This window comes from Arvicanthis niloticus, chromosome 6 (assembly GCF_011762505.2).
Source record: "Arvicanthis niloticus isolate mArvNil1 chromosome 6, mArvNil1.pat.X, whole genome shotgun sequence".
Classification (NCBI taxonomy): domain Eukaryota; kingdom Metazoa; phylum Chordata; class Mammalia; order Rodentia; family Muridae; genus Arvicanthis; species Arvicanthis niloticus.
The window spans coordinates 21,534,767-21,556,742 of NC_047663.1; the positions used below are offsets into that span (position 1 = coordinate 21,534,767).

Genomic DNA, 21,976 nt, shown 5'->3' on the forward strand with positions numbered 1-21,976 from the left:
GAGGTCAGCCTGGTCTAAAGAGCGAGTTCCAGGACAGCCAGGACCACACAGAGAAACCCTGTGTGGAAAAACCAAAGGGAGTGGAGGAAGCCACTCTGTTCTGTTCTACTCACTAAGTTTGACTTTGGAAAATCTATAGTATTTTTTAAATTATATATATTAAATTATATATATATACACACACACACACATATACACACACACACACACACACACACACACACACACACACATATATATATATATATATATATATATATATATATATATATGTATATATACAGTAGTTGTCTTAAGATACACCAGAAGAGGGCATCAGATCCCATTACAGGTGGTTGTGAGCCACCATGAGGTTGCAGGGAATTGAACTCAGGACCTGTGGAAGAGCAATCAGTGCTCTTAACCACTGAGCCACCTCTCCAGCCCCCTTAGAGTAATTTTTTAAAATTCTCCTTTTATGGTTACATTACCAAATTTCTGCTTTCTTTGTTGCTGTTTCAGGAGACAGCCATAGAAAACACATTGTTTTCAAGCACACAAGATGTAAGACAGAGCATGTTCTAGGCCATCTGAAAGTCTCGGTAAAGCTGTATGCTCTGAGAGCATACAGAACATGTTCTCTAGTCAAGGTGGAGTTCAATATAAAGATGGTATCAAGGCTAGTAAAAATGCAACGTCAAAACATAGCAGACAGATGGAAATCAGACAATGCATTTCCAAACAAAGCACAGGTGAAGAGATTAATCATGAAAGAGATTAGAAATATTTCAAAGAACAGAATGATCACACATAGCATCTTCAAAAGCACGGGGTACTATAAAGTAGTTTGTAGGGGAAGATTTATATCTTTGAAAAAATATACATAGAGAGAGCATGAAGCTTATTCTTTCTATGCCTTGAATCTCTGTACTCAGGAGGGCAAGGGCAGGTGGATCTCTGTGAGTTCGAATCTAGCCTGGTCTACATAATTGAGTTCTAGGCCTGCCAAGGCTACATAGCAAGATCTTGTCTCAACAGAATAAAAATCACCCTTTCTTACAGTTTCTGTGACAAATATAATATTTTATGTAGATAAGTGTATATAAATATATGCAGTTGGGTTTTGATTGTACATTTATATATCTCAATACACACAAAAGTACTAAAATCCACAGCTAAGTCTCTATCTTAGGAAACAATTGTTTCTTTCCACACACTGTCACTGTAGCAGTCAATGATAAACTACAGCTAGGAGACAGCAGGAAAATTTCAGTTACCCTGCCTCTAGGACCAGGTCCCCTTAGAGTCTCAAGTAGAACGAAGGCTGGTATATGAGTTCTTCTCAGCCCACTCAACCAGTGGACTCCATGTCAAGGGCTCCTTCTGGTTGAGGCACACTTGATCCATATCTTTTTGTTTGCTTACATTTCACTGACTGCCTGAGTCTAGGGGGAGACTCTTGGTTAGGAAGATAACAGGGGGTTATGACCTATCTCTAGTTAAGATCTGGTCCTGCGATTTACAGGCATCCTAGGCCAAGTTATTTGTTCTCTTTAAATGTCCCTTGTAAAACAAAGACATCAAGCTCTGCCCTCTACGGTTTCCTTGTGAGGTTCCCTTGTATAGTGCATGCAAAGGGCTTAGCTCCGCACCTGGACCACAGCAGAGGCTCAAAGCCCCTGGAAGCCATGATGACTCTTACTAGGTTTTGGGTAGAGTGCCCAAGGGATGGTAAGCCTCCTCTCCTGCTGGAGATCACAGAATGTTTCTCCCTCCTACCTATGAGATGTTCACAGCATCCCAGATCCTGTTTCAGCCCTCACCTTGGATCCGCAGGCTCTCCTGGTACTGGATGATGAAGTACTCTTGGGTCTGCTGCAGCTTCTTCAGCTCGTTCTCCGTGTCCTGTGTGATCAGGCGCAGCTCCTCAAACGTTTGGTTGATCTGGAGGTGCTTCTGGGACATGGCGTCAACCAGGACACCAGCAGGGGAGCTGCACTGGGGACAGAATAGGTTGAGTGAGCTGGTGGAGCACACACAGTTTTGATCCCAGCACTTGGGAGGCAGAGGTAGGTGGATCTCTGCGAGTTCCAGGACAGCCAGGGTTACACAGAGAAACCCTGTCTCAAAAACACAAACAAATAAGGATAGACTCAATGAAAGTGACAGGAGCTGTGTGCTAGGCAGAAAGAAGGGGACCAACACCAGACACCCCAAACTCCAAATCTGGGATTAGAAGGGAGGGCTAGAGGATAGTCAGCGCCAGAATTGGAGCAGAAAGGAAAAGGAGAAATTAAACAAGGGGCCTGGCAAATAATGGAGAGTCTGCGGCAGAAATTTCTGTGTCTAATCTGGTTTATACTAGAGAATATGGAGAGTCCATCAAATCTCCTTTAGAGAAACTAAGAGGGAGCACATGGCAGGAATCACATGATTTCCCTAAGGATGATCTCCCTAAGGAAGATTGTACTCTCCCCCCCATGAGTAGGACTGAGAGACCTTGGTTGCCACAGCAAGGTCAAGTGACGGGATCTAGGTGGAGTTACCCACCTTGGCTGCCCAGAACACTACCCAGAACTGGATTCAGGTGAATCCAGTTGACTTCTGGCCGTGGGCTGCTACAGATTGGCGCGCCATAGTGGGACTTGAAAACGGGGGACCAGCTGAGGAACACTGTCTTAGGTGGGGTCCCACGGAAAAACGGGAATAAGAAGGTATCCCGTGCACTTAGGAAGTAGCAAACAGTATTGAAGCTAGCGCTAGGTAAGTTTGGGAGGCCATGTTTGCAGGAAGTGCGTTGTAAGGGATACGGTCTAGGTCAAATAGGTGTTGACCCGATGCCTACTTTGCCTAGGGGTGACAGTGACAGGATAGGAGACGGGCATCTGCCCGCAGCCTTCAAGAGCTGCCTCAGACGAGAAAGAGCAGGGTTAGAAGAAATTGGAAAACTAAAAAAGCAGCCACAGCTACATCTCCTAAAGAAAGGGATAAAGTGTTAGATCTTAAACTTCAGAGAGAGAATGGGTTTTGAAAAGCAGTTGTTCTCTCTCTGGGTTATGCCAGCAAAAAGAATGGAAAGGCTGTTTCAGAGCTCTCCTAGGAACAAGAGAAAATTCAGGAGACGTTTTAGACTAAGAGAAACTAAGAGAAATCCTTAGTTCTGCTTTCTTTGTTTATTGTCTTGTCCTTGGTGCACCAATGTCCACGTGTCTCATTGTGTTTTCTGTCCATGTGTCTCGTTGTATGAATGATTGGTCATCTATGTTTTATGTTCTATGTTTAATGTTTAAAAGATCATTAAAATTGCTTGATTCAACACTTGGTCTAGTTTAACTTGGTTTTCAAAGGCAGTTTTAATATGCAGAGCAGCAGCTGATAAGTTTGCTTAACACCTGTAACTAAAAGTTTGGGAGCTGAGCTGGAAAGGCTGCTTTTAAAGGGACAGGCAGGTTTCTTGGATTAAATAAGGAAGTTAAGAGTTGTTTGTCCTGGAAAAATCTCTGTGACAAGGTGCTTTTATTTTAGAATTGTGGCTAGAAAAAGCGAGAAATTTTGTTTGGTTTAAATATGTAAGATGTGTTGTTACTTCATTTTTGTTTGTAATTGGTTTTAAGGTATAAATATCTTCCACATATTTTGGTTATAAATCATTGGCCTATAAGTTATTGGGTTTGATTAAAAATTTACAACTTTGGTAACAAAAAGTTGGCTTAAAACTGGTAACACAGGGTTAGTCATTCAAAGACCAGATGTATAAAAGATATCAAAGCAATGTCTATTTAGTGAGATATTAAAGACTGCACTATCGTGCATTCATATATAAGAACTGGCAGCCAAACTTTGTAACGTAAAAGTAATCCACTTGGTGTTGATTTTAGAGAAAATAGATTGCTTACATTGTTAAAAATTGGTTTTGTTTCCAAAAATTATGGTTATATGCTAATATTGCAAAGGAAACTTAAAAATGTGGTTAACTGCCAACATTCCTTTGGCTGCAGCTGACAGGCAGTTCAATTGTGAGCTTGAAATTTTTTGACTTGGTTATGTTTATAGAAGAAAGGCTAGAGCAGGTAGAGTTAAAAGAGTTAAAAAACAATTGTGGCACAATATGGGTCTAATGACCCCTTCACACAAGCTTTATTGGATACTGTGGTAGAAGCAAATTTAATGCCCAAATATTGGAAAACTATATGTAAGGCTACTTTGTCAGGAGATTACTTGCTTTGGAGCTCAAAATGGCGTGATACCAGTAAGAAAACCGCCATGATGATTGCCCAGGCAGGCAATGCAGATTGGGATCTTAACATGCTTCTATGAGAAGGTTAATATGAAGGTAATGCTAATCAGGTTAAACTGCCTGCAGGAGTATATACATAGATTGCAATGGTTGCCTGCTGTGCTTGAAATCAATTACCTACTAAAGGGGATCTTAGTGGAAACTTATTCAGTACTAAACAGAGTTCTGAGGAACCATTCCAGAACAGGCTGCTGAAAGCAGCTGGTAGAATTTTTGGAGATCCTCAAACAGGAATTCCTTTTGTTACTCATTTGGCTTATGAGAATGCTAATGCAGCCTGTTGCATAAGGCAAAGACAGACTTACATGGAGACTTCGTCTTTGCGCTAAAATTGGGCCCTCTTACCATCAGGGTCTGTCCATGGCTGCTGCCTTACAAGGGACCACTGTACAAGCAATGCTTGCACAGAGCCGTAAAGATAAAGATGTTTTTAAATGTGGAGATTCAAGTCATTTTTAAAATGACTGTCCCAAAAACAGGCACAAGCAAATAATCCGGTCACATGACACATTTGTCCTTGGTGCAGGAAAGATAATCTCTGGGCCAGGCCTCAGGATATAGGCCAAGATTAAAAACATTTACATTTGAATTAAGTTGATATACAATGGGTGCAGCAGAAGCTTGTGTGACAAATACTCTTTTGCCTTGGTCATCCTGACCAGCCCCTTGAAGGCTGTTTTCTAGAATTTGTTTATTGCCTTGTTTGTTCCTTGGAAGGGTCAGCTTCAGGGCCAAGAGTTGTAATGATTATGCTGGAGAAATTTAAATAATGGCTGCTCCGCCCATGGCATTGTAACTACCTGCTGGGAAAAGAATTGTTCAACTTGTTTTTTTGTTCCTTTGCATCTAGTTCCTTCCAAATTGTTAAGAAAGAGAAAGGACATGATGGCTTTGGTTCCTCTAATATATATTGGGTTCAGTCTATTACTAGCAAGAGACCTAATCTTAAGTTCTGTAACAATTATTAGAAGGTTGCCTTCAGCTTGGCATTCATCTGATACTCTCACTCTGCTAAGAAAGATTGGTTATTGAATTAATCCAAAACAAAGTTCAAACTTAAGATTTATAAAACTAATGGGGCATTACAGCCTGACTTGCCTACTCCAGCTGCCATTTCAGTAAATACGTATATAATTATTATAGATCTAGAAGATTGTTTTTATACCATTCCTTTACATTTCTGGTAAAGGTGTTAGGTTTGCATTCAGTAAACTTGCTCGTAATTGAGAATCCATGGTCCTCATCATTGGAAAGGTTTGCTTTTAATTTCATTTGCATTTAATGATTTTCAAAATTTGTTAAGAGATATTATTTGGCTAAAACCTCATCTTAAGCTTACCATAAGAGTATTTGAACCTCTGCTTGATATTCTCAAGGGACATACAAGTCCTAATTCCCCTTAACAATTAACTAAATGAAAAATAGCTTTGCGAAAAGTAGAGTAAGCTGTTAGTTATCAACAGACAAATTATATAGACTATGAAAAAGTGTTGGCTGTTTGTGTTATTATTACTCATGCCCACAGCAGCCCTTTGGTAAAAGAAACCATTAATGTAGATTCATCCTTCTTCATCTACAAGTAAAGTTTGTGTTAATAAAAACATTGTAAGATAGAATCCTAAAAACACTTTTGATAAAATATTCCTTATTCCAAATAGCAATTAAATTGGTTATTAAAAAATGATATTTGGCCTATTATGGCAAACATTTTAAGCAAATTTGGTGATCACTATCCAAAAGATAAGTTGTTACAGTTTTTATATTTCCTGAAATTTACTACGCATGCAGCTCATAGAAAAGACATTTGCTGTATTTACAGATGCCTCATCTATTGAGAAGGCAGTATATGTGATTAGATCACATGTTTAGATCACATGTTTATTTTCTTGAGTTTTCTCTACTTGAGCACAAATAATTAAATTATGTGTTGTAGCCACTGTTTAAAATACTAGAAAATCAAGCTCTCAATTTATATACTTATAGCCAGTAAATGGCTCATAATTTATAATTGCTTAAAATTGTTCCTTTTTTAGATATTGCTAATTCTCAAATTTTATAGTTATTTATAAAAATACAGCTTAATTTTTAAAACATGTACTGTCTCTTAACTTTTTAAGACATTTAAAAGCTCATTGGATTGCCTGAACCCCAGGGCAATGCCAGAGCAGATTTGTATACTAGGTAGATTATAGGCCTCGAAAATAATTGGCCATACTATCTTATTCTTTACAGCATCAAAATAGTGATAGCTTGATACAATAATTTGGCATTTCTAAAAAGTGTGCAAGTTAAATTGCAAAAACTTGTTTTCAGTATTCTCAATTTTTTCATTTTGGTGTTAAACCTTGAGGACTTATGTAATCAATTTTGGCAAATAGATGTTACTCATTTTGATTTTTAAAAATTAAAATATGTACATGTGACTTGACACTTTTTAGACCTTTTAGTTGCAACTATTTTAACAAGAGAAGCAACTAAAAATGTAATTAGTTATTGCCTATATTATTTCCCTGTGCTTGGTGTTCCATACCAGACTAAGACAGGTAATGGAACTGGCTATTACAGTTATTTGACTACAGTCAAACATTTGAGATGTTTTGTTGACAATTTAATATTGAAATTTCTTATTATCCTCAAAAAAAATTGTGAAAGAGAGATTATAAAACCTTAATATCTTTATAACTCTGAGTGTGGGAAAAACAGCTATTGGTGCTTCTTCCCTGATTTTACAAAAACTCTAAAAAGTTGGCTTTTTAAACTAAAAGGGGGGGGGGAATTATACCCTCCAAGGTCACCAAAAGCACATCTTGCTTTTGTGTTATTTGTCTTAAATTTTCTGCAAACTGATGTTAAAGGTCAGTCTGCAGCAGATTGCCACTGGCATCCAGTCACTTCCAGGGTCTAATGGAGAGACCCCCTAACTAATTCTTGGAATGGTCCTGACCCTGTCTTAATTTGGGGTCCTGGATCAGTCTGTATTTTTTCAGAAAAAGAAAATGGAGCCCGATGGCTGTCTGAAAGATTGGTCCGTCAAGTAGACGCAGATCTTGAGCTTAATAATTATGATTCTGATAATGAAGAATCTGATAACAAATCTAGTCAGTGTTAGCCATGGAGGACCCAAGACTCTAGATAAGGTTGTTACTCTATCCAGGGTGTTCCCAAGTCTCATCTCCACCCAACCTAAAAGAGGGGGCTTCCGCCCCTAGACCAAGCAGAGAGAGGCCACCCAGAACCCCCTCTGTCTGGCAATCTGAATTCTTGCTAAGGCTGCGAGGCTAAGCACTGCAAGGGAATATAAATAAAAGTTAAAAATATGTTTCTGGGTTCCCTGAGGGACAAGCCTGACTGCATAGGGGTTGATGTCAAAAGTATCCCCTCTCCAGGAAAAAGACATCGGGATGGGTATGGCCCTCAGGCCTTACTGGACAATGACAGGAGGACTGGAGCCATTACAAGGTCCCCTTTAATTACTGGATGTCAGGCCTCTATCCCCGCCTTGGTAAGATTAGAATTGCCACGGTCCTTCTATACTTGGAGAAGAGAGGAGATGTGAGGGACAGCCCTGCTTAACACTCAAGGCCTAAAATCAGCTATAAGCCTAAAATTCAGCAATAGGCCTGAGTTACTTGCCTGCTCAGAGTCTTAGGTCTCCATGGAAAAACACTGAAACAGAGGGCTATAAATTATTGTAAACAGACAGCTTTTGTTGAAATCTACCAGCCTGAGTAGTCATAGACTTTGTGTCTGATCCCTGTCAACCAGCAGTTGGATGAGATACTAAAACAGTTCCACTTTCAACCTTATTTCCTACTCGGATAATCATATTACTGTTAACTTTTGAACCTTGTGTCTCAAGCAGATAGGTTGCCTTCACTCAAGATCTTTCCCAACAAGCCCGGCTACTCGGTACTCCAGATGGGATGAAATCGTGTACCCAACACAGTTGCTTCTACTGGACCTGTTCCTCCTGACCTATCCTCAGATGGGCTCCATAAACCCTGGACAGCAGGACACAGCCAACTCTCCTACATCCCCCATCCCCATTCTTCTAGGTTCCCCCTAGAGACACGTCGCCCCCAGTGTCAGCAGGAAGTAGCCAGATACCACCACGACGACCCTATTCCTGCTTCACCTCTCTCTTTTCTTTTTAAGTTAACCAAAACGGGGGGGAACTGTACTCCCCCCCCCCCATGAGTAGGACTGAGAGACCTTGGTTGCCACAGCAAGGTCAAGTGACGGGATCTAGGTGGAGTTACCCACCTTGGCTGCCCGGAACACAGCAGAACTGCCCCTGGGCTTGCCTTGAGACATCTCCGGCCGTGACCTGGAATGGACTATGGATTATCCCACCCATCTGAAACCAGGAGGGGTTGTGGGTTGGGTCTTCCCCTTTAAATTGAGAGCTAAACATTAAAGCTTTGGGCCTTGATCAGAGAACTTTGTCTTGGCCTCATCTCTTCTCGCCGTCCTTCTCCTTTCATTCCCAGCCCCCCTTTCAGGTGAATCCAGTTGACTTCTGGCCAGAGGGCGGCTACAGAAGATCAATTCAATTCCTCGAGTCCATAGTTATCAGTTAATGCAATGCCACTGACCACACTAAGTACTGGGGACAAGTAAGAGACAGAGCCAGCCCATGCACATACACAGCCTTTGCGTCCTCACACCTGGAGGGACAGGGAAAGAGGCAAACCTGTCACAGGAGGCATCCTGGAGACCCCTAAGATAAAGTGACAAGCAGAGACATCACGGATGTCTCTTTGAATTTCGCCATGCCCACAACATCTGGTTGAGAGGCAACCGTGTGTTCAGGGACTTTCCAACAAAGTGTTCTCAAAATAAAATCCAAACTCCTTGGCCCTGCTTTAGCCAGCCTGGCAGGTGGCCTCTGTGTCATCCCAGCGTGCCTGTTGCCAAAGTGCAGCAGGTATGTGTGCTTTTCTGCATCTGTTCCTTCAACCTCAAATATGCCTGCCCCAGGGCCCTTGCACTTGGTATGCAATCAGCCTGGAACATTTCGGCGGCAGATCTTTCTGAGACAGTCACTTCAACCCTGTATTGTAGACACACGAGTTTCTCAACCCAGGTGAATTCTTTTGTGTGCTTTACAGGTGGCTCTGCAATCTCAACAGTTCAGGGATGCAGAATTGGGCTGGGGGATGCAGTGCCTGGCTCTTGAGTCCGTGCCCATTGTGATACCCCACTTGGTTCTCTTGCTGTGTTAACTGCTTGCAAGTCTTCAGCCATAAGGCATCACTAACACCTTCCTGCCCCAAAGTGTCCATCCTCAGCATGCATACACATCTATTTAATCCTCATGATAACCTTATCATGAAAGTACTATTACTATAGCCACTTTACAACAGCGGGAGCTGGGGCAGCATTGGTAGAGCACTTGCTTAGCAGGTTCAAAGCCCTGGGTCATTATCATCATCAAAGGAAAAGATGATAAAGAAGCTGGATCAGCATGAAGAATATGTACATTTGTTCTTGCAGAGGACCCGAATTTAGTTCCCAGCACTCATACATAGGCAGCAACAACTACCTGTAGCTCCAGGAGATCTAATGCCTCTAGTTCCCAAGGTCACTTGCACAGGAGTTAAAAAGTTAAAAGTTAGGTAAATCTTATTTTTGAGGAAGGCAGAGAAAGGGAAAGAAATGAAAGAAAAGAAGAATTAGAGGTTTAGCGAGCCAGGGACTGGGCCCGGGGGTCGCTCTGTCCACAGCCTGAAACACACCATCTCTCCTCTTAGCCATGTAAAGACGGTGGGATCTAGAGAGGAAGTCATGTGAGGGCCTCCCCATCTCTCCCCACACCTACAGACACTCACGTTGTTGGCTTCTCGGACCAGCCTCTGTTCATTGTACAGAATGTGGCGGATACAGCGAACCAGCTCCATGGGACAGCGGTCATAAGTGTTCTGAAAGAGGACACAGGAACCACCAATGGCCACCTGGTTCTGACCATGCTGGCTTCCTTGCTATGCCCATTCTCTCCTCTCCCTTAAGCCTCAGCTTTTCCTGGGGAGCCCCAAGATTATCAGACACCTCCAACTCTCCTTTGCCCCTTCTCCTCCCAGAACTTCTTACTAGGTTTATAGTGATTTAGAGACACATAGTCTAAAACACAAAGTGCTTCCAACATTCCAGCTTTGACTCTCTTGAGCATGGAAATCCTACGACAGAAACTCAAACTGTTCTCAAGTCATGGATGGGAAAATTGATGTTCAGATAAACTAGGCATGTGTCCAGAGGCAAATGAGAAAGAGAGACAGACAAACAGATGGAGACAGATACAGAGAGACAGAAAGACAGAGACACAGAGACACAGAGAAGGAGACAGAGAGATGGAGACAGAACCACACACAGAGACAGAGACACAGAGACAGAAACACAGAGAAAGAGACAGACAGACAGACACAGAGAGACAGAGACACACAGAGAAACAGAGAGATAGACACAGAGAGAAAACAGAGACAGAGAGACAGGCAGACTTGGGGCATGTGAGGCCAGCAGCGAGGTGCTTTCCGCTAGGCACCTGGCCCTAGGTTCCTATTTTGCTTCCTCTCCTGTTCTTTCTGTTTCTTCTTCTCTCTAGGATGGGCTTTTATTTCCCTTACATTCCACTGGTTAGATGCAAGAGTGTTCTCTAAGAAATACAAGTGAGTTCCAATAAATGCTTGACCATGAATGCCACCCACACCCCTTTCCTGATTCCATAAAAATCCCTGTTTCCCCCCCCCCCCAAAGAGGAGGTTCCTTTTTTATTTTAAAGCCTTTTTTATCCAGCTCTTGCTCCAGGGCAATTCTGATTCTCTTCAGTAGCTGTCTTGATTTTAAATGGGCCCCAAGGGGAACGGCTGCTTGCCTTATTCCCTCGTTTCTAGACTGCCAGGGTTCCTTTGTCCTGGGGAGGAGTCCACCTGACTCAAGTCTCTCCATCTCTTCTGCTTAGTCTATCCACAGTGCTGCTTCACCACCCCCTTGCTGGAAACACCCCCCTCCTCCCTCCCCACACCCTCCCACCTCTTGCTGTGTAATATGTTAAAAGATCTGACAGGTCTGACTTAGGAAGAGGGGGTGGGGGAAGTTGAAGAAAAGTTGCCAGTAAGCTTTTGGTCACATGGTGACTCAGTGGCCAAGCCAGTAAAAATCCCAGGGGTTCTGATGCTGGGAGAAAGAGCTTAAGGGGGCCCCTTCCTGCAGAAGGGGAGCATTCACACCCACCTGGAGCTGCGTGGCATAGTGCCCCAGCTTGATCTTCAGCAAAAACCCATCTTCCCCCACCTGGTGTTCTGCCTTCTTCTGCAGCTCCTGCACCAGGCCCTCCAGGAGCTGGGTGGCCTGGCCTCGATCCTGGGGATTGTCCAAGTCAATAGCATCCCTTAGGACATAAAAAGGGGGAGATAAAGCACCAAGAGTGGTTCAGGGCGTCCTAGTCCCACAAGACTTGCTCCTGGCAGCTGTATGAGCATCAAAGTCTAAAAGAGTCTCCGATAGCTCCCAGTTCCCTCTTCCCCTTTCCCAGGGACACCACCCCTTCCGCACAAGGACAGATAGAACTGGAGTCATACCAAACCACAAGAGGAGACCCTTGGCCTGGATAGCAGGGACACATTCTGAAGGTGAAGACTCAGGGCATGGGCCACCACCTACCACGGCTGGCTCTCGATCCACTGGGCCAGGTAATGCCGGACCTCGATGGGGAAATGCTGTCCATACAACACTTGCATCTGGCGCAGCGCATCTCCCTGCAGCTGCTGGGCCTGAATCCAGCCCGCCATGGCTGTTCACCTGGGGGAGAAGATAAGTCATTTGTTCCGCAGAAGTCTCTAGGCTGCCAGTGCCTAGTGCCACCAAATTACCTAAGGACCGAGGTGAGGCCAGGCTCCTCTCTCACCGTAGGCAGGCTTTCCTGTGCGGGCAGAGAGATGGCCGTCATTCCCTTCCAACAAGGAACTCTCGAGGCTGCTCTCCTCTCTTCCTATCCCTTTCCCTCCCTCCACGTCCTTCGCTCCATGGAGATATCCCCAGACTAAAGAAAAGGGGGTCCACAAACCGAAAGAGAAACTTAAAACACAGAGGCCCACAGTCCCCAACTAGACAAACACAAAAATTCTTCCCACCCAGCCTAGGACCCACATTCAATTTCTGGGAAGGGAAGCTGTTTCAATCTAAAAGTTAAGCCAGTGCAGCCACGGCCACTGGAGGTGCAGGTCTCCCCAGGCACGTGTCTGGGGCTGTCAGGGAGAGAAGACTAAAGGGGTCAAAGCTGTCTTCGGAGGAGCCCTGGAGTGCACTCCAGAGTCTGCCCGCTCCGGGTGGAGCCTGACAGCGTCAGTGTCCATTGCGTGAGTCCACCCCTGGCTGCCACCTGCACGGGTAGCTTGTCCCTGCTCCCTCTGAAGCTCCCATTCGAAGCTGAGACGGATGCCTGTCCTATGTCAGGACGTGGGGACTCCAGAGTGGTAGGTCCCGGGGACGTGGCTGCAGCCTAGATCCCCTGTCCACGCGCAGCGAGCGACGCCACGGCGACCCACCCACCTGGTGCTGCAGAGCGCCCGCGTCTGTCGCTCCGGGCCGGGGCTTCTGACGGCTCCTGACGGCGGTGGCGGTGGAGGCTGTTACTACAGGAAGGAGCAGAGAGCAGCGATTTCCTCCTCAAAGGTCAGCTGCCTCCGATAGACCATACACAGCGCTCGAGCTCGCGCCAGCACCCCTCCCAGCAGCGGTCGCTCCCTCCTTGCCTCCGCCCTCGATCACCAGCTCCCGGGCGAGTGCGCCAGGGCGCCCCGCTTACAAGACCGACCACTAGGCTGGGCGGCGCTGTGCAAAGGACAACCCCTACAGCGGGGGTCCCCCCCCCCACCGGGACTCCCGATCTATCCTCTCCTGCGGCTCCGGGGGTGGGGTGGGGAATGAGGGAGGAGCGTCCTGGGACAGCTGAGCTGGAGCAGCCAGAGGGTGCCGGGAAGTCCCGAACTCTGAAAATCCCTAACTAGGGCCTAACAGTGTTATCATCTCTTAAAAGGGGTGGGGGGGAGGGGCGGAGGGCTACCTAGAGATAGCTCCTACCTCTGACGTCAACTACTCTGTCTCTAATTTACAGAATATGATGTGCAGCCTCCGTGTGTGTGTGTGTGTGTGTGTGTGTGTGTGTGTGTGTGTGTGTGTGTTTTCAGGTAAGGGTGTATGTGGCTTCTATCCCTGCAGAGTCAATACTTTAGAAGGACTGGGGATTCCAGAGAAGCCAAGCCCACCTCTAAGATCTCTCTCTTTGCATGACTTCCACCCACCACATGACCTTCCCCCTGAAAGCAGGAGCAAGAAAGACCTTGGCAATCATGTTTCAACTCTCCACCCTCTTCCGACCTTTTCAGGTAAGAAACGTCAATCCAGAGAAGAGAAGGGGCCTGCCCAGGACCACACTGTGGACACATCACAGTCTCATCAGCAGACTGTGACCCACAAACGATTCAGTCTGTCTAGTCACCTAGAAGGGTCACATCTGAAGCTGGTCCTGCCTTTTAAAAAGGCCCAGGAAGGGGTATTTTGCACTTTCTAACTTCACATCTGCCTGCAGACTTTGCCATGACAGCAGACCTGCTCCCTGGAGCTTTGCCTAGATCATAGTCCCATCCCTAAGAGTTCCCCCTCAAGGCCCAGGGGTTGGACAAGGCCAGGCTGGAAGTCTGCCATCCCCTTTGCCCAGCTTCCCTCTCCTCTGGGCCTCCTCTCTGCCTGGCAGTTGGCATGGGCAGTACCAAAGGAGGGGCCAGCCTGGCTGCCTACTCACAGGCCATCTGGGCCAAGACCCAGTGTCCTGGGGGGATCATTTTAATTGGCTTCCTCTCTTACTAATTTCTTCTTGTACCTTTTCTTTCCATTCCTAGTTCCTGATCCTTCTTTCTGGTCTTTCGATCTCCTCTTTTACTCTTTTTTACTTTAGAGGTGGGGAAAACCTGAACCTTTTCTGCAGAAGTTGAAATGTCTGGGCTGTCCCCGCCCTCTGAGTGTGGTCACAGTGACTTTACTTGGCAGGATCACGAGGAAAGGAATTGAAAACTGAGGTGTGGGTTGGGGTGGGGGGAGAGTTTGCAAGGAGGACCGGAGGATGGGAGGTACCTTGCTTTTCAGACGCTCTGCTGGGACCAGATAGGGTAAGGGGCTCGGGAATAGGAAGCATACAACTTTCCCTGTCTCCCTCCTCTGGTCTGTACAATGAGTTGGATAGGAGCCAGTTAGACCCTCGGCTCCAGGCGAGCATCAACAAGGAAAACTGGCAGTGGCCGTGAAGGTGATTATACCAGTGGGAGCAATAAAAGGCCAGATAGGGGAAGTGACTTGACCAGACTCTTGGAACCTATGTGTCAGATCCAAGCCCACTGCCTCATGATAGCTGGATCCCACTTGGCACCTGTGTCCCCCAGTCTTTCACCGTGGACACAACAGCAGATTCATTAAGTTTCCCAAGTTCTCTGAGCAACATCTATCTATAGGCAGAGAACCATGCTGGTCATGCCCACCATCTGAACACCCATTTCCAGGCACTGACTTCTCCAGACCCCTCCCCCAGGACCCGCAGAAGTCTGGGGCTCCCACATCTGGCTGGGTTGGGCTTGGCTTGCTGGGAACCTGGTTAGCTGCTTACTCAAAAGCTAGTATGGAGGTTCCATCGAGCAGAACTGTAGAAGAGTCTGAAGAGTCCACTCATGTCCCCAGGCCTCACCAGGACCCACAGATGGCTGGCTCCTTGGCTTGCCTCTGGCTCTCTCCTCTTTGGGCCATTTTGAGGCTCCTAATCCTTGTATCTTTAAACATCATTTTCTTGTTTCTTATCACTATTGTGTGCATGTGCCCTTGTGTGGAGGGAACAACACTCATGGAATAATGTCTCTCCATCAACTGTGTATGTGTTGCCAAACTTGCTTGGCAAGTGCCTTTACCCACTAAGACATTTTGCCAGTTCATCTGGTTGCATCGTTCACAGCTCAGTTCTACCCTTTTCTATGTCTCTCTCTCTCTCTCGAAGAGACACGATGGGCAGATGGGGAGGAGGGCAACTCTACGGCTTTCTCAAGATGGGAGCTAAGGAGGGAGGGTGTTGAGTTGGGTTGAGGGTAGAAGTGACCGTGGGTATGACCCTGGATAATACTACCCGGAAGTGTCAAATTTTGTTTTGTTGTTATGTTTTGTTTTGTTTGCTTTCAGTCCTTTGGTTTGGTCTCTGCTGTTTCCCATCACAGAGCACCCTGGTGGTTTTAAGGGACCAGGCTCTAAGGGAGAAAACTGAATCCTCGGGGAAAGGAATTTGAAAGATCAGAAATGGCTAGGGACCCGGGTGGACATGGAAGTAGCAACTGGTCTCTTGCCTCTGAAAATAATGCTTCGTCCCCAATTTTGGGTTGCGGTATTCGTTGGAGTAAGCGAGGAATTCAAAACAAAAGCACACAAGATAGCTCAAAATGGTGGCATGCACTTTGTAATCTCAGCACTGGGGCTGTGAAGACAAGTGGGTCCCTGGGAATCATAGTCCCGCCGTCCTAGCTTAATCAACTCTACCAAGTCCCAGTAAGAGATCCTAACTAAACAAGCAGGGTGGACACCTCCTGAGGTTGATTGAAACCTGAGGTTGACCTCTGATCTCCACGTGCCCATATGCACACATGGATACCCATACACACATGTGTACACATACACATGCACACATGCCCCCAAATCACACAGGAACACATCTCCCTCCACACCCATCTTGACCTGAATCATGGCACATTTATGCCAAGCTTGAATGAAGGCAGGGCTGGGATCATCCCAGTGATTCATCCATGAAAGAGACCTAGCTGAAGCCACACATCTGGTATTGTATATGGTCGCTGCCACCAACAGCCTGCGGGCAGGGTCTCGGTGACCATTCCCTAGTTGTACCACCTCTAAGCCCAGGGCATACTTAGAGAGTAAAGAATCTCCACTGGCTGATCTAGCCCAGGTGGTTCTTGGTATTGATCACAGCTCCTGTATCCCCACACTAAGCCGAACCCCGTTGTACAGAGTGAGTCCAGGTGACTACGTGTTGTGTGAAGGTGGGCTTAACTTTATGGAGAAGGGAAAGACAATACTAAGTGACCCTTTTGCCTTGCTCTCAGACATCAGGATAGTCTGAAAGGCTTGCAAAGCACCTGGTAGGGAGAACAGAGAGAGGTCGAAGTCTCCCTTGGCTTCAGTGAGCCTGGGTTAGGCAGGTGGAACAGAATCACCTGTTTCTTCTGCTCCGTCTTTCTCTTCAAGAAGAGTTTCTGCTACCTGAAAGCCAGAGAGGTGTTCCCAAGAAAATTAGATGTGTCCTAGGAAGTGTTTGTGTCCTGTGGCTGGAAGGAGAGAATAGGCACCCCTAAGGCTCTTAAACATTCTCCGTCACCTATCCGAGTTCTGCTTGGACTGTCTACAACTGTTCCAGCCTCCGGCCTTGGCCTGACCAGTGCTCAGCACCTACCTTACTTCTATGTAGAAATGCTGTCCTATTAATGACCATGAAGCCAGAATAGGCCAGAATCGGAGTTGGGGAATGAGTGTGTGTGTGTGTGTGTGTGTGTGTATGTGTGTGTGTGTGTTATCTGTAAATGCTGAGAAGGGCAAGGAGGCTCAGGATTAGGGTGAAGCCCCTTTCAACCTCTGTCCCCTGGTCCCTAACACTCTTCAGAGAAGTCAATTTACAGAGAACTCACCAAGAGAACACAAGGCTACCCTGCCGGAGGCGCAGTGACTGTCCTTTGTTTCTGGGAATAGAGGGAAGGGAGGGAGGATGTGGGACTAGCCTGGGTGGTGCAGTGGAGGGTGGAAAGCTTGCTTTCTTTGCCAGTTGCCATGCCCACCTATCCAGAGGAGAGGCTGGCAGGTCAGGTACTCTAGACACTCAGAAGAGGGTGTAGATACAATACTGGGTGCCCATCTTCTCTCTGGCCAGGTGGACAGGAGGAAACCTGTGCTTTGCAGGCATAGGCCAGGAACACGGCAGGAGAGAGTGGAAAGGGCAGGAGTGGGTTGGCCACGGTTCTGAGCAGGCCAGCCTGGCATTGTGTTCTCACCCTGATGACTATCGTCCCCTCTTCCCGCTGAGCTAGTTTGCCCTCCTTCCAGCTCAACAAGAACTCTTTTGTGCCATGACCAGCCTGTACCTGACCTCGAGTCCTCTGAGGGTATGTGGGAGAGGGCTCCTTCCCTGCCACTCTCCAGTGCGGTGGCCATTTCCCGTTATGACCCCAGGGGCTTTCTTTTTTACTGTCTGTTTCTCATTGTTCCCCAGTTCTTAAGTCTCCAACTCACCCACATTGTCCTTGTCTGCTCCCTGTGCTCCAAGTTTCTAACTAGGGCTCAATGGTCCCAGGAACAAATGGAGACCATAACCTCAAAAAGACCAAAACCTTTGGCTTTGGGCCTGGGTTCTGTGTACTGCTGAGCTCAGTCCCAAGCATGGGCTTTCCCTTCTTCACCCTGGCCTTCCACCACCCCAATCCCCTTACATGCCCTCTCAGCCCGAAGCCTTCACTCTCCATCCACCCACCTGGAATACCAATGCTCCTTTGGCCCCTTGCTGACACCCTTCTATTTGTTCACAGAGTCTTGGTGATCTAGAGGAAAACACAAAGTCTTTGGAGTTATATGGGCCTGATACGAAGTTTGGCTCTGCCATGTGATCTCGTGCAACCTCAGCAACTTTTCAGAGCTGAGCGCCCTCGGTTCGTCGCAAAAGGAGGCCAGCAAGACCCATCTGTCAGGATACTGTTAAGACTCAGACACAAGGCCAGGAAGAATGCCTTATGCCTGCCATCCTAGCACCAGGGAGGCTGAGACAGAATGGCCTGGGCTACGCAGTGAATTTGAGGTCCACCAGGGCTGACCCTGTCTCAACAAACCAGCAAACCAACCAATCAAGATTCAGTTATGGTGCCTGGCACTATGTGTATTGTGCATCCCACGTGTATTGTGTGTTCCTTCTTATAGCCCTAATCCATTGTTGTTGTTGTTGTTGTTTTGTTTTGTTCTTTTCTTTCAAAGACTGTGTTCTACTGCTTATTCAAAACAGAGGCTTTATACATGTTTATTGGACAAGAAGGCTCCAAAGACAGCTCAGGGCTTCCTGGAGCTCCAAGTTCAGGGTATATCCTAGATCACTCTCCCTAACCCAGAGTCCCACAATGGCTCTGCCTTTCACAGTCCCAGCCTCAGGCTGCTCACATCCCACTGACCTGCTTTCCAGCCCGCGGTAGCAGCAGCAGCAGCAGCAGCAGCAGCAGCAGCAGCTGCTGCAGCATCTTTGCCTGCTGCTGGGCTGGCTTTTGAGTTCCTAACCTGCCCTGCAAGCTGGCAAGATACTGGTTGTGCTGGCACTGTTCTTTCCTCTACATCAGTCACACCCTCCGTTGGTTAATGCACGATCGCCTCAGGACTCTGGGTGTAGAGGGCATGGTGACCCTGTCCCAGGAGACATGGGGGCCCTTGAGCTTTCCAGAGAGCCACCCCTTAACTATTCCTGGAAGCGTGCCCAGATAGGTGAGGTACGCAGGCGCCAGATAGGAGTGCTTGAGAATCTCCAGGTGGTGAGTCCTGCCTGGGTCTACACCTCCATCTCTCTAAGTCCCTCCCTACCCCTCCCAACCCTTCCCTCCCCCCAGCAAAAATCTGCTCCCTCCTGACCCAGCAGTCTGGCTGGGTCTAGGCTGAGAGAAGGAAAGAAAGCACTTTTATTCATACCTTTCCTTAAACCAGGCAATCTTCCCCCCCGCCCCCCGCCCCCCCTCCCGCCACCGCCAGGCTTAAACTTGCAATGATCTTCCAGCTCTTGCTCCCCAAGTGCTGGGACTTCAGGGCTGTCTCTGCACACCCAGTCACATTCCCTTTTTCCTTTAAAAACAAAAGCATCCACTTAACTAATATTGTACATAAGAGGGGCACGGTTCAAAAGGACAGAGAACAATTGGGGTCTCCTTTCCCTGTTCTTCATGTCGCTTCTGGTAGGACATCCACTGTTATTAGAGTCTTGCATGTACCCTGAAAGATTGTATTCACTTCATCCCCTAATGTTGACTTATCTATAAGGGGAACTGAGGCTTTCAGAGACATCAAGCAGTTTGAGCAAGGACACATAGCTGATAAACTGACAACGTAGGCTGAAATTTGGATGAAAATCTAGCTGTTAATCTTGGGCAGAAGCAATCCTGCATAGCACCAGAGCCCCTCACAAGGCATTGGCTGTGACAGCTTCCATGGGTCCTAGAGCTCTGTGGTCTCTCCTGTCCTGTCTTTTAACGGTCTAGCCTTCTCTGTTGTTCTAAGGGCCTGATCTGACTTCTTTCCATACCATAGAAGGGAAATTCCCATGAGTGCCCTTCCCTGGCTAATGTGTGACAGGTGAATCCCCAGGGCCAGTCTGATTCCTGGGATCCAGAGAAGTATTCACAGGGAAGCCACATAAACATGGGTCTCTGGCTGAAGAGGATGGTGGTTGTGGTTTCAATTACATTTCAAGAAAATAGTCTCATGATCTCCCTGTGGCTATGAAGGAAACATGTGAAATGAAGGGGCTGTTCTTTGTGGCAGCCACATGGTCATCCACGAGCATGAAGGAAAAATGTTCCAGTTAGTCCTGGCTGAGAACAGGAAGGATGTATGGCCACAGGCTGTGAGCCAGGCCTTGGGGCTCTTCCATGCAGTCTCTTTCTCTCTTGGCCAGGCCAGAATGGACTGAGAGCTGTCCCCCAGTAGTCATCTCTACACCTCCAGGGATCTTTCTGGAATTTCCCAAGATCCTACTTTTCTATTCAATTTCTTTCCAGCACTTTCTGTATCTAAGACTGGTGTCCTCCCAACATAGAAGCAGTATGGTCCTATGATCCAAAGAAGAGGTATCTGGACTTATCTGCCTTTTCAAACGGGGAGGAAGCTGATGGACCTTTCTTCCTGTCAGAATGACAGCTTTCTGTTTTGCTGAGATAGCCACAGAACATTCCATCCTTTGTGCCTCCCTCCAAACACAGGCTACCCAGTGAGCAGTCGGAGATGTGCTGTGGTGTTCTTGGCTGGAGTGGCGCCCTTTCAGATGCTGTTGGTCAACCAACCTTGGTAACTGACTGGAGTCCTAGACCTTATCCAATCTCAGGAAGAGAAGTTTAAATCTTAGCTCTTATTAATAACAATAATAGTTAACATAAGTATAGTGGGTGGCGGGTTTGAAGTATCTCACCTCTCTCAGCTCACTTGATTCTCAAGACACCATGAAGTAGACGGTATTGACATTGCTATGTAGTGAAAACAGAGAACAAGGCAGAAAAAGGTTCACAATGGTATGACTGCTTTTGGACCTTGTGCTCTTGATATGTACACAGTCCTTGCAGTTTCCTTTTCCAGGGTATAGCGTATTTACTGGGTGTCTACACAGGGCTGGGTGTGGGTGGGGGGATTTAAAGGTGAACAGGATATTGTGTCTGCCTTTGGAGGAGACACAGGCTAACAAGAAATTGTTCCTTAACTCAAGGGGTATGGCGATCAGACATGGTATGCAGCGTGTGGTGAGAAACAGGAGGGTAACAGTTCTACTGCCTAGATTCTGGGCCCTAGAGCGACAACCTGTGGGTTGAGACCCATTTGGGGATCTAGGGACCCTCTCACAGTGGTTACCTAAGACCATTAGAAAACACAGCTACTTACATTACGATAAGCCGCAGTAACAAATTCACAGTTATGAAGTAGCAACGAAAATAATTTTATGGTTGGAGTCGTCACAACATGAAGAAACTGTATTAAAGGGTCGCAGCATTAGGAAGGTTGAGAACCACTGCCCTAGAGCAAGCATCACACCGAAAGGCCAGGGGTGTGTCCTGGAAGAGGGGACAGCATGCAGTTATGAAAGCTTGAACTGAGAAATGTACCTTGAAGATTTACCTCGTCCTAAACTGGCTGCGGGGGGGTGGGGTGTGGGGGAAGCCCAGGGACACTGATTTCCATCCTGCTTCCTGGCCCAGTCTCCAAGGTCTCTCCCTCTGTTTTGTGCCAAGCACTGTGTCAGGTGTTGGCCCAGCCTGTGGGGCAGGAGCAGAAGGGCTCTGTGATCAGTTAATACCCCAAAACCTTTGTGCCTGGGAAGGCTGCTGGGGAGAGGATCATGGAAGAGCTTGCCTCTTGGTCCTGCCTGGCTAGGAAAATTTTCAGCTGAACAAATTGTAGGTGATTGTAGGGAATAGACGTTCTGTGTGTTTGTGCAGGGCTGGGAAGGGGTCCTCCCTCTTGTGCCCCTGCAGCTGAGGTTTCTGCAGCTGGAGTTTCTGTACCACTGATGTGCCTTGCTTCCGGGCTGGCCTGGCTGGCCCTTGGAGTGTTGCCAGGGAAACCACTGGCCAGCTCGGGAGATGGAGCGCAAGAGAGTGGGTGACTCAGGTTGCCTTCTCTCACACATACAGCAACCCCTCCCCAACATTGGGGAAAGGATCGTAGAGACCCTCTACCCCTGGAGAGAACCTAGACGGCCCTCGATAAACCTGTCATTCCCATAACCATGATTAGTTACCAACAAAAATTCCCAGGGAGGAAGGCGGCTCCCTGTGCCCCATAGATTCACCCAGGGGCAGCCCACCGATCCAGTTGGCCCGGTCCTGCCTGTGCCCGTCGGGGTAGTGCGACAAGGGCCTTGGTTTAAACCTCCCTCCGGGG

At 47.0% G+C, this 21,976-nt stretch overlaps 1 protein-coding gene and 1 long non-coding RNA gene across 3 annotated transcripts in view; one reads left to right on the forward strand and one right to left on the reverse strand.

Annotated features, from left to right (window-relative positions):
* Window positions 1–12,990, reverse strand: part of LOC117710476 (signal transducer and activator of transcription 5A) — a 30,838-nt gene extending 17,848 nt beyond the window's left edge. Inside the window, exons 1-5 of one of the 2 annotated variants that reach the window (XM_034505289.2) lie at window positions 12,821–12,990; window positions 11,933–12,070; window positions 11,504–11,660; window positions 10,108–10,197; window positions 1,803–1,977 (exon numbers count right to left, since the gene is read on the reverse strand). In XM_034505289.2, coding sequence (XP_034361180.1) covers window positions 1,803–1,977; window positions 10,108–10,197; window positions 11,504–11,660; window positions 11,933–12,060 — 550 coding nt within the window. In that variant the 5' untranslated portion in view covers window positions 12,061–12,070; window positions 12,821–12,990. Of the gene's footprint in view, window positions 1–1,802; window positions 1,978–10,107; window positions 10,198–11,503; window positions 11,661–11,932; window positions 12,071–12,141; window positions 12,192–12,820 lie in introns of those variants that run through there. The other variant, XM_034505290.2, reaches the window with a different exon arrangement.
* A 384-nt stretch (window positions 12,991–13,374) lies between these two features.
* On the forward strand, window positions 13,375–18,353 carry LOC117710479 (uncharacterized). The gene is made up of 2 exons (XR_004607057.2): window positions 13,375–13,656; window positions 17,890–18,353. It is a non-coding gene; the product is annotated as an uncharacterized LOC117710479 (long non-coding RNA).
* The last annotated feature ends 3,623 nt before the right edge of the window (window positions 18,354–21,976 follow it).